General features: G+C 39.5%; 1 protein-coding gene across 1 annotated transcript in view; it reads right to left on the reverse strand.

Annotated features, from left to right (window-relative positions):
• LOC111156446 (signal peptide peptidase like 3) overlaps positions 1–12,539 on the reverse strand; it is a 146,921-nt gene that overhangs the window by 16,808 nt on the left and 117,574 nt on the right. Inside the window, exon 3 of the mRNA XM_022517359.1 lies at positions 5,892–5,980. Coding sequence (XP_022373067.1) covers positions 5,892–5,980 — 89 coding nt within the window. The remainder of the gene's footprint in view (positions 1–5,891; positions 5,981–12,539) is intronic.

A 12,539-nucleotide genomic window follows, 5' to 3' on the forward strand; every position in this document is an offset into this window, starting at 1 on the left:
AATAAAATCTTAGAAAAAAAAAATTCAGATTAGTCAATTTGAGTACATTCGTAGTCTCATGTGCAGGTCTGGTATAAGAGATGGTTTAAAGCCAATGACTAAAATCATTTCTCATCATCTACGGGTTTATTCATATTCATTCTTCCCCACTGTTGCTGAGGATCAACTCTGAGTAGAGTCGGGGAGTGGAGGGAATAAGACATCTGAAAACCGAAAATCAGAAAAATTGTATGGGAACATTTTAAGGATAAATGGGAGAAAACAATTACTTGGGATACAGGATTTAGCACAGTGGTTTTCAGTTCTTGGTTACTCATTAGAATCACCTGCAGAGCTGTTACAATTACAATGCCCAGGCCCCCAACCCCAGACCAATGAAACTGAATCTCTAGGGGTTAATAGGCCCAGCTAAAAACTCCCAGAAAATTTTATTTTGCATACAGAGTTGAAAAGCATTAAAAAAATATTTGGTAGAGAAGAGAAACATGGCTATATCTGATAACCACTGAATTAAAAAAATTATTAATCTTGTGTGTGATCTACTTCCAAATTAACCCTGCAGAGATAAAAAGTTCTTGAGAGGAATCGAAGAAAAAATATTCACATGAAACTATTATAAAGAAATATCAGAAGTCTCTCTTCATTAAATTAAGGCTATGAATAAGATATAATGTGACCAGGAAGAACATAACTATGCACCAAGGGTTGCAATCATCAACCAATGCTTAAAAACTGCTCTTTGGTATTTAAATTTATCTGTCCCAAGAAGGCTATTTAGGTATTTTAGTTCAATAAAATATTAAATATTTCTACAAAACAAAATTGTTTCTTACTGGCTAGGTGGAGGAGTCAATTCATGTAGGAATAGGGCATTTCAATTGAGGAGGAGTGATCTATGTGTCAAGACAGAGATGTTCTTAAGATGGCTGCTGACCAGAACTGCAGTCAAACTCCTTCACTTGGCCTGGATCATCTGTGTGTGTATATGGGAGTGGGTGGGGAGTGGAGTGGGGGGAGGGGTAGTACCTTACTTAAAGTGAAGTGTCTTACGGACATTTATGAGACAGAACTCCATGAAATTTCTAACTGAATTTCACCTAGTTGGTCTGAGTGCTCTACACTATGTCAGAGAACTACTAGAGAAAACTACAGATTTTAGGTGCCTTTCACAACAGAAAATAATAGTTTCACTAATAAGTAATTGTTATATGAAGAGAAACAAATCTTTTAAGAGAAACAAATCTTTAAAAAACTACAAGTCTTAAAATATACATCCACACCCCCCTCTTTTGTAAAACAAAACATCATATAGTCTACAAATTAATTATATTGGTTTAAAACATGAACAGAAAACTTAAATGGCTGGCTAGAATAAAGACTTTAGTGAGTCAGGTATATGATAAGTATTTGTTTATAAAAAATCTAAATTTTAGAAGTTCAGTCTGCAATTAAAATGCAAAACTGGAGGCGCCTGGGTGGCTCAGTGGGTTAAGCCTCTGCCTTTGGCTTGGGTCCTAGTCTCAGGATCCTGGGATCAAGCTCCACATCGGGCTCTCTGCTCAGTGGGGAGCCTGCTTCCCTGTCTCTCTCTGCCTGCCTCTCTGCCTACTTGTGATCTCTGTCAAATAAAATGAAATCTTTTTAAAAAATGCAAAACTGAACACAAAGAGCCTTTCTAGAGTATTAGAGAGAATGCACAGATTTTTGTTTTTTAAAAGCACAGATTTTAAACCAGGAGGTATGAGACACTGCTTCCGTGAGTTTTATAGAAGAATGCCCAAGGGAGTTTACCAAACGGCAATGTCACAGGGCAAGTAGAGTTCCTTTAGTTGCTGACAATATGCCACCTAAAAAAATGTACACAATTTTAATACTGTACTTCCTAAAGGTCTGGAGATAATGGTCCTGAAGGGGATGAAGCTAACAGAAATTTCGGGCAAACTTCAGTGACTTCAAAACAAAACAAAACAGACCAAAGCAGGGGCACCTGGGTGGCTCAGGGGGTTGAGCCTCTGCCTTTGGCTCAGGTCATGATCCCAGGGTCCTGGGATCGAGTCCCACATCGGGCTCGGGCTCTCTGCTTGGCAGGGAGCCTGCTTCCTCCTCTCTCTCTGTCTGCCTCTCTGCCTACTTGTGATTTCTGTCTGTCAAATAAATAAATAATCTTAAAAAAAAAAAAAACAGACCAAAGCAAAACAAGAGTTGTCATAATTAGGAGGAGTTACTCAAAAGCAGTTGGCATTACCTTTAAAGCAAAAATTAACATAAGAAATAGGCACGGTTTTCTCTTCAAGGCGGGCCCTAGAGATAAAGTACTTTTAGGACAGTGGCAAGAAACTGCTGGAGCACAGAGATGGAGGGAAGTCGTTTAAAAAAAAAAAGAAGGAAGAAAAAGTAGGCAGGGTGATGGAAAAAATTATGTAGAGAAATTATTTTTAGCATTTACTGAACAAGGCTATAGGCTAAATACATGGTCATGAAATAGATACTGAACAATAATATACACCAGCATATTATTGATAATCACTAAGAAAGTTACTGATTTTGCACCTCCGTGAAAGAAGCATGCTTTTCACTATTTACTGAGCACCTATTACACAGCAGGTAACATGAGGGCTTTGAAAAGCTGTACAGTCTTCAGAGTTCAGATAAATTACATGGGAAGCCTGGTAAAGGACTTCAAAACGTCAGATAATGGGGCCAAGGGTGGGAGCTGTCCTTTTTTAAACTCACTTAATACAGATTAAATGAAGGGCTGGTATGCCAGAAGGAAAAATCTCTATATAGGTTTCTTGGGGCAGATATAGGGATGAGACAGGATTTAGAACCAGGTTCAGGAAAATCAGACAGAACCTGGAGGGCACTCCGCTTCCCCACTTTCTTTCTAACCCTTTTTATTGTAGAACACAACAGCATACGGGGGAAACTGGGTGGCTGAGTCGTTCGTTAAGCAGCTGCCTTCCGCTTACGTCATGGTCCCAGGGTCCTGGGATCAAGCCCCGCCATCCCTGCTCAGTGGGAAGCCTGCTTTTCCTCCCTCTCCCACTCCTCCTATTTGTGTTCCCTCTCTCGCTGACGGTCTCTGTCAAATAAATAAGTAAAAATCTTAAAACAAAAACAAAAACACAACAGGCATAAAACAAAGTACATAAAACAAAGATGTAGAGTTCAATCAATCAGCAAATAGCACCCAGGTCAGGGAACAACCCTGCCGAGCCCAAAAGTCTTTCCTGTGCCCCTCCTAAGTCTCCATTCTTTTCCCCAAAAGGAACTACTACGTTGGCCTTTATGACACTTTCTTCTTTGCTCTATTTTATATGTCTTCTGCTCAACTGCACATTCTAAAATACTAGTATTGATTTTGCTTATTTTTTGAGCTTATTGCATACACTGATACGGAGCATGTGTTTTGTGTGTCTGGCTTCCTTTTGCTCAATACTGTTATCAGCATCCATGCTGTCTAGGAAACCGTACGTCACTCATTTTTGTTGTCTTTTTCACAAATTCCTTGATTCTTATTTATTTCGGGATTAGGCAACTGCAACCTTTTTTTTTTCTTTTTAATATTGCAACCTTTAACAACAACTTCTACCTATTTACACTTTCTCCTTCAATCAAGACTCTTGCCAAAATCTGAACACTAAACTCATACCTTCCTTTCCTGAGAACAATCCTGTATTCTTCTACATTGGTTATCATTCAGGACTTCAATCTCTTCAGCACCCCCACAATTTCTTGTGTTTCTCTGTTCATCCTTTTGGCTATTATTATTTCTTTGATTTTGATAAATGTACCCCATGTTCCATGCTGTCCCTTCAATCTGGAATGGTGTCATGCCTCATGATCAAATACTGGCCTTCCCTGCTGCAACAGCCATTTCTTTCATTGTGTTTTTCCTGATTTTGTGGAAGAGGACTGCATTCTCTCCTAATCTATCTCTTCTGGTATCCATGGCCCAGATGAGGCACTGAGGAAATACATTTGTGAGGATCATTTAGCACAACACAGGAGGTAGATTTAAGAAAATGACCACTTAAACAAACATTTACTACTCTTTAGACATCAGCGGTGAGAAATGAAAACTCATGTCACTAGGTAACTTCCTTCTACTGTATGGACTGACCTGATCAATTATTTGAGGATAAAATAGTACTTAGACACACAGTGTCCATTTCTCTTAGGTTTCTGTGATTCAATGTACAATGGATTTATAGTCTGGTTTAAATACATCATATGCATATATGCTACATAACACAGGACTTGCAAAGGAGTTTCAGTTGTAAAAGTGATTTGGCTTAAATGTTGACAGAAGATAAACGCTATGTAATCATTTAACCTGAAAATCGGGTATTGATACTGAGTTTTACCTGGTTTCCCTATAAGTTACTGATATGGTATTTTACCTCATACAAGAATCTGTGTCATAAGTTTAAGAATAGACTCATTATATTAAAATAATTCTACTTACTGTATTTGCAATGCCCACTTTAGATTCCTGGGTACAAGGAACACATTTAACTGGGTAAAAGCTAGGCAAGTATAATTTGGTGGGTGGGGCAGTAACTAGAGAAAATGAGTGATCTCTTTTCCATTTAAGTTCTAAAATTCTCCATCAGTATTCTACCTTTATCCTGGATCCTCAATATTTCCTCCCTGTTAGGTGGTGACTTGAGGCTGTTCTGTAAGTCACGCTCATTCTCTCTGTGCCTGTTAATCATATGCTCTTCCCATCCAGAATGACTTCTCCAGCAATCCAAGTTCATGGTTTCAAATTTCAGATTAAACTCACCTTGTCTGGCACGGGAGTCCCTTATTAAATTGACCCATGTGGCTTACCCTGACTTGCCTTTCTCTTTGCTCTCTCTGTACATGGATGTCAAATGAGTTCATCTCTAAGGCTTACTCTGATCTACTGATAGCAGATGCTTGTTAGAAGTACTCTGAGGCTACGGTAAGGGTCTGTGAGAGAATGTTCCTGTTCTAGGGAAGGGAAGTAGTATTTACTAACTCTGTCTTAGCACTTTATTAATGCCTCACAAAGTGTTTTGGCCACAGTGCCTAGTGACAGCTTGGGTACCAGCTCTTGTGCTTTGGCAGCTTTCAAAATATCTAATAGAATATCTAAAAAATATATATCTAATAAACTGCATGGTAGGAACCCAGTATCAAGCTCTTGATGATCAAATCAAGTCTCCTTATTTATAATTAGATTTCCCTTATAATAAACATCAACAATTTTCTATAACTCTACTGAGGCACAATTTACATACAGCAAAATTCACCCATCTTTAGTGCCCAATACTTGCCAGGAAACTACAAATGCACTTTCAGTTTCTCCATATTTGTCTTTTTGGAAATTTCATGTAAGTGGACTCACACAATATGTACTCTTTCCTGACTTCTTAACATAATGTTTTGAGGTTCATATCATGTATCAGTATCAGTACCTCTCGTCAGTACTTCATTCTCTTTAATGCTGAATAGTATTCCATTGTATGGACAGGCCATATTTTGTTTATCCATCAACAAGCTTATTGATCTCTGAGTCATGTTTCTACTTTTTGGCCATTATAAACAATGCTGGCAAACATTTGCTATATAGCACACTTCTATTTCTTATAACTCAACATTCTTACAAAATCTTTACTATCCTACTTGTTTTTAAGAAAATAATCTCAGCAGCAAGCTTTTAGGCATGAGTTAAAAGCAGTAATGAGAAATCATTGGGTTAGATTCAGAACATAGGAATTTTTACAAATTATACCAATACAGATTAGATTTTATTATAATTAAACATAAATCCTTAAACCCGGTAAATTAACTGGGGTTATAGGAAGAATCTAATTAAGACCACTATATGTATTAAAGTTAATTGACATAAAATGCCTTACTATTATTGGTGCTGTTGCCATTGAAAGACCCAGAAGAACTGCTATTGTCTTTCTCTTTATCTTGATTTTCAAAGTCCATATTAAGGGATCTGTGGAAAAAATTACATAGACAAGTTTTAATTTTGCTTAAGAAAGAAGGTAGGTCCAAAAGTCAGTAATGAGACAATATTTTAATACACTAAGGCATTATGGAAGACAGGAAAGGCTCTTTTGAACAACTCTGCAAAAATAGTTCTTGTCATCACATTTTGAAAACAATCTACATTCCTTCTGGTATGTCAGTTCAAGAGTTCAGACTGCAGATAAAAGCATTCCATTGTGGCCAAATCTTCCAGCCATATCTCTGTGCACATCCTTAATTATTTCCTTATGATAAATACCTAGAAAGAGAAAAGTTAGGTCAAAGGGAAAGCACAATTTTGAGACTTTAACATGCTATACAACTAATTCCAACAAGGTTGTACCAAATTTACTGATAGCAGTATATGAGAACATTGTTTTCTCTACACCTTGTCAGCTTTCATTTAACAACATGTATTTGAGTTTCTATATATAGAACTGTTCTAGGAAATGGAGGGACAATAAATAGTGCATAAAACAGGCTTTCATGGATTGTACATTCGAAGTGGGGGCGGGGACACCGACAATAAACAAGAAAATAAGTTCAATGTATATATGGTAACAGCTAATGAGAAAATGCAGGAAATGAAAAGACTAAGTTTGAAATTTTAAATAGGGTGGGTTGGGAAGGCCTCACTGATGTGATTTTTAAGTCAAGACCTGAAGGGAAGTAGTCATTGTCCATCTGGGGAACTAACAATGCAATCTCTGTTCTAATTTTGCATTCTTTAACTACTAAACAGTTTTGTGTACATGAGTTCACTCATTTATTTTTTGGTTAACTAACTGTTCAAGTCCTTAGCTCATTTTCATCTATGTTAAAGTGTTTGTGTCCTAAAGAACTTCCTGCAGGAGTGCCTGGGTGGCTCAGTGAGTTGAGCGGCTGTTTTCAGCTCAGATTATGATCTCGGGGTCCTGGGACTGAGCCCCACATCAGGCTCCCTGCTTGGTGGGGAGTCTATTTCTCCCTCTGCCCCTGTCACCTGCTCATGCTCTTTCTCACTTGTTCTCTCTCAAATAAATAAAATCTTAAAAGAACTTTCTGCAATGATGGAAACATTCTTTATCTGCACTGGGGAGACATCAGCCACACGAGCACTTAATATGTGGGAGGGCAAAATTAATTTAAATAATATGGGAGCTGTAACTATAAAATTCTTAGATGAAACATAGGGATAAATCTTCATGATCTTGGATTTGTCAGTGGATTCTTTTTTTTTTTTTTTTAAAGATTTTATTTATTTGAAAGAGATCACAAGTAGGCGGAGAGGCAGGCAGAGAGAGAGAGGGGGCAGGCTCCCTGCTGAGCAGAGAGCCTGATGCGGGGCTCGATCCTAGCATCCTGGGATCATGACCTGAGCCGAAGGCAGAGGCTTTAACCCACTGAGCCAACCAGGTCCCCTGTCAGTGGATTCTTATACATGATGCCAAAGACCCAGCCAAAAACTGATAAAATGGACTTAATCAACATAAAAATCTTATGCTTCAAAGGACACAATCAAAAAGGTCCCAATGCACAGGATGAGAAAAGACACCTGCTATCATATGTCTGATAAGGGCCTTGTATTCAGAACATGTAAGAACTCCTGCAATTCAATAATAAAAAAACAACCCATTAAACAATAAGCAAAGGATCTGAATAAATACTTCTCCGAAGAAGATATGCAAATGACTGCCAGTAAGCGCACGAAAAGATTTTTCACATCATTAAATGTCAGGGAAATACAAAGTCAAACAGAATGAGATAGCACTTCATACCCACCAGGAGGGTACAACCAGAAAAATCAGATAATAACCAAATGTCAGCAAGGACATTGCTAATAAGAATTTAAATTGGTGCAGACACTCTGGAAAACAGTCTGACATTTTCAATTTCTTTAATAAATATGGGGCTATTCAGGTTATTGATTTCTTCTTGAGTGAGCTTTAGCAGATTGTCTCTCTCAAAGAATTGGTCCATTTCATCTAAGTCATCAAATTTACTGGCATAAAGTTGTTGACAGTGGTCCCTTATTATTGTTTTAATACTGGAGGCTCTAGTAATACCACCTCTATCATTCCTGATACTGGTTTTATGGCTTCTCTTCTTCCTGATTAGTCTGGCCAGAGTTTACCACTTTTATTGGTCTTTAAAAATTAGCTTGTGGTTTCACGGATTTTTCTCTACCCCTAGAGAAAATATTTCACTTATTTTGGCTTTGATCTTTATTCTTACCTTTCCCCTATTGCTAAGTTGGGTTTAATTTGCTCTCTTCTTGCCTAGTTTATTAAGGTTAAAGTTTAGATCACTGATACCTTTTTCTTCTATTCTAACCTAGGCATTTAGAGGTGTAATTCCTCCCTAAGTACTGCTTTTGCAGCAACCCATAAATTTAGTGTGTTTTCACTTTAATTCAATGTATTTTCCTTACTTCTTTTTTGATGCATGGAAGTGTTATTTTTGTTTCCAAATATCTGGGAATTTTTTAGACCTCTTTCTGTTATTGATTCCTAATTTGATTCAACTGTGAGCTGTTAGGTGTTAGGGCCAATTTAATGTTAAAACCTGTTTAACTATTAGGGCCTGCTTAGCCAGAGCAACTCCATATTGCCTAGGTAGCCATATTGTTGTTTACATCCACGGACTTCATTCCGGGAATAAACGCCCCCATAGTTCCTGGTATGGTCCCAGGTATCGATTCCGGGAGTAAACGTCTTAACAATAGAAGCCACGTACCTTGGGTCTGCGGTTATGCCCTATAAAACCAGCCTGTGAGATCGGGAGGGGGTCGCTCTCTTCGGAGGCAGCCCTGGCCAGTCAGTCTAACTTCTAATGCTTGGCATAGAATAAGGCATTGCATAACTTTCACTTTGTCTCAGTCTCGTTCCTTTGATAACGGACTCCAACATTCTGGGGGCTCGTCCGGGATTAAAGGACAAGAACTGAGTCAGCATTAGAATTTCTGGGAAAAGCCTTTGGAGATAAGATCTCAAGATTTTATCCTGCAGGATCTGGTCTGTCTGTCTGGTTGCGGAGCTCCAGGGTATAGCCCACCAGGGAGAAGCTGGACACAGCATTGCTCCCCAGGGCTGGAGTGGATGCGGGACGCCTCATCCCTCCACTGGGAGATTGCCAGGGGGTTCGAATCCCCCTAGGTGGTCAGGGGACCTGCCAGGGGGTTTGAGTCCCCCTAGGCGGTCAGGGGACTGAGAAAATCCCTACCAGCGGCAGACTGTATATCTTGCACACCCTTAGACTTGATATCTGGTTGAGGAAGGGCTGTTGGGTCTGGTCTGTGGTTGTCTTTGTCTTGTCTTTTTGTTGTCTGTTGTGTTGTTTGTTGTGTTTGAAGAAATGGGGCAAGCGTAGAGTAAGGGACCTATGACACCCCTAAGTCTTGTTCTCCAGCACTTCAAGGATTTTCAAGGTAAAACCACCCAGTTGGGTGACAAGGTTTACCCAGGAAAACTCTCAAACTAGGAACCCTTTCTCTGCCTTCTGACAGCACTCCCCCTTCTGTTTCAGGCCAACTTGGGTGTGGCCTGCATAGCTGGCCTCTAGACCGTCCTCGGTGCTTCCTGCACCACGGCTCCTTCCCTCTTCACTGTCAAGGAGCAAGAAGAGCAGTCCCTGGACCTAACACCCCCCACTCCAGATCTTCCCACCCGTGTCTCAGGTAAACATTAAAAATGGAGTGGGTCCAGGTGAAACGTAAATCAGTATTTGAACTAAGTTAAGTTTGTTGGTTTAATTAAGATAGATATGTCTTTAAAGTTACAGCAGTAAATGTGAAACTTCAAAGTTCACTGAAGGTCAAATAAGCTCATGCTACTTGTTAAAATCTGTTAGCAAAGAAATAACTGAACTGATGGTTAATTGTCTGTCTCAAAGTTTTAATGGGTAATTGTTAAGGTAACTTTCAAAGTCTTTGGTAACCTGAAACTTCAAAGTTTTGGTTGGATGACAAATGGAATTAAATTTGTTGGACATCTAGGTCTTAACCAAATGGGATAAAATGCTAAAGCATTGAGTATTTGATGTAGATTTGTGCTTCTGACTTCTTACTGCAAAGAAACTAAGAATATTTAACTCTGTTGGTAAACATGTTTTGTGCTTAACTAATTCATAAATTTGCTATCTACAGAATTCTGTTGTAACTGTTCACAATTGGTTAATACTTAACCATCACTAGAAACCGAAATGTTTCTAAGAATAGAAAATTCTGCTAACTGTAACTAAGACTGATGGAAGTAAGGGAAATAACCCTATACATAAAAAAGTAGGAGATACATAAGAAAGACAAGGAATGGGAATATATTTTGTTAAAGAAAAGGTAATTTTGTCCTAAATGAGATGGTTGTTTGAAAGGAAATGGCTTGGGACAAAACCTGGATATAAAAGAAAGTTGTAAAAGGTTTGTGAAGGGAAATTAAAAAAAAAAAAATTTAGGTATGGTCAGGATGGACTACAAAAAGAAAAACGCCGTAAGGTTTTTGTTAAAAGTTTTATTGTTGTCTGAAAAACCAGAGGAAAGGCAGTTGATTGATAGTAAGTTTTAAAAAAACTGTACACACAAAAAAGAGGGTCTAAGAGAGTAAACAGTTTTGTCTTAAAGTAAAAATACATGGTTGCACCAGAACATGAAAGGAGATAATAAAAACTAAACTTGAGGGTATACAGTAAGTCATAGAAGGCTTGGGAAAAGTGACTTTTATTTGCCTTGGTTTATAGGTTTGAAACAATGAAATATGTTAAAAATCTGACCATATTAGATCAGTTTTGATGGATTTATTCACAAGAAGGGAAAAAAGACTAATAAATTTCTTCCTATAAAATGTTTCTGTTCAAATGAGACATAGTATTTAAGGAAGGAAGACTAAAGCCCTGTGTCATGGCAAATCTATATTGGTGATCCATTCAAGTAAATGTTAAAATCAGAGGGCAGTAAATCTTGCCTTTGCCAGTCAGTCAGCCCCAGATATAAGGAAGAAACTTCAGAAAATTAAAGGATTTGAAGGGAAGAATCTGAGTTAGTGGGAATAGCAGAAAAGGTGTTTAACAACAGGGATACACAAGAAGATGAAAAACAGACTAAAAAAAAATAGTTAAAGTTTTGACATTACATGAGGCGGGAAGGAGACAGGAAAAAAAGGTCAGTGGAAAAGAAAAAGGCAGGCAGGAGAGGGTCAATGGGAAAAAAAGCCTAAACACCAAGAAAGCAGGTGGGAAGGCTTAGATTCAAATCAGTGTGCTTACTGCAAGGAAAAAGGACACTGGGCTGGCGAGTGCCCTAAGAAGAAAGTGCAATGCTGGCCACCAAAGACTGAAGGGGCCGTGGTTCAGAGCCCCTCCCCGAACCTCTAGTTAAAATTGAGGTGGAGGGGAAATCAATTGATTTTTTGGTGGACACGGGAGCCCAATTTTCATCATTACTAAAGCCTATGGGAAAACTATCTGGAGAGGAAGTCTGGGTACAAGGGGCAAATGGCACAGAAAGACAGAAATGGACAACAGAAAGGACTTTAAATTTGGCCTCGGGAGTAGTCAAACATCAATTCTTGGTCCTCCCTAATGCCCCGTATAACCTGATGGGAAGAGATCTCCTCCACAAACTACGGGCTGGTATTCAGTTCTCAGAAGGAGACATGACTGTGACTTTGGGACAACCCACTGCGCAGATGCTTGTGGCAGCAGCAGATGAACATCTCCTTTACAAGCCAGTCTCAAAACCAGAGGAGATAAGGGAGGGAAGCCTTCTCCAAACCTACAGGTTGAATTTCCTGAAGTCTGGGCAGAAGGGAGGCCTCCTGGCCTGGCCAAGAGACGGCCTCCAGTAGTGGTACAGTTAAAAGCAACAGCTACGGCCGTTCAAGTCCGGCAGTACTCCCTCCCCTGGGAAGCAAAGGAAGGGATCAGAAAACACAATAACCACCTCCGAGGAGAGGGGATCCTAGTTCCTTGCAAGTCTCCATGGAACACACCTTTACTGCCCGTCAAAAAGTCTGAAAATGGGGAGTACCGACCCGTTCAGGACTTGCAGGAAGTTAACAAACGGGTTGAAGATATCCACCCGACGGTGCCCAATCCCTATACCCTACTCTCCCTCCTAGGCCCCAAAAGAACTGTGTATACCGTTTTAGATCTCAAGGATGCATTTTTCTGTACACCTTTGGCAAGGGAGTCTCAACCCCTCTTTGCTTTTGAGTGGTCTGACCCACAGGAAGGGTTCCAGGGCCAGCTCACCTGGACAAGACTTCCCCAAGGATTCAAAAATTCACCCACCATCTTCGACGAGACCCTACACGAGGATTTGCGTGAGTACAGAATCACCAACCCAGGAGTCACTCTGTTACAGTATGTTGATGACTTGCTAATAGCTGCTGAGGACTATGAGTCATGCTTGAGGGGGGACTAAAACTCTTACAGATTCTGCAGGAAAAAAAGGTATCGGGTGTCAGCAAAGAAAGCACAGCTCTGTCAGAGCCATGCCACTTATCTATCTAGGCTTTGATCTCCACGAGGGAGTGCGTTCACTGTCTGAGTCCAGG

The sequence above is a fragment of the Enhydra lutris genome, unplaced genomic scaffold, assembly GCF_002288905.1.
Source record: "Enhydra lutris kenyoni isolate GAN:26980312 unplaced genomic scaffold, ASM228890v2 scaffoldscaffold46, whole genome shotgun sequence".
Taxonomy (NCBI): domain Eukaryota; kingdom Metazoa; phylum Chordata; class Mammalia; order Carnivora; family Mustelidae; genus Enhydra; species Enhydra lutris.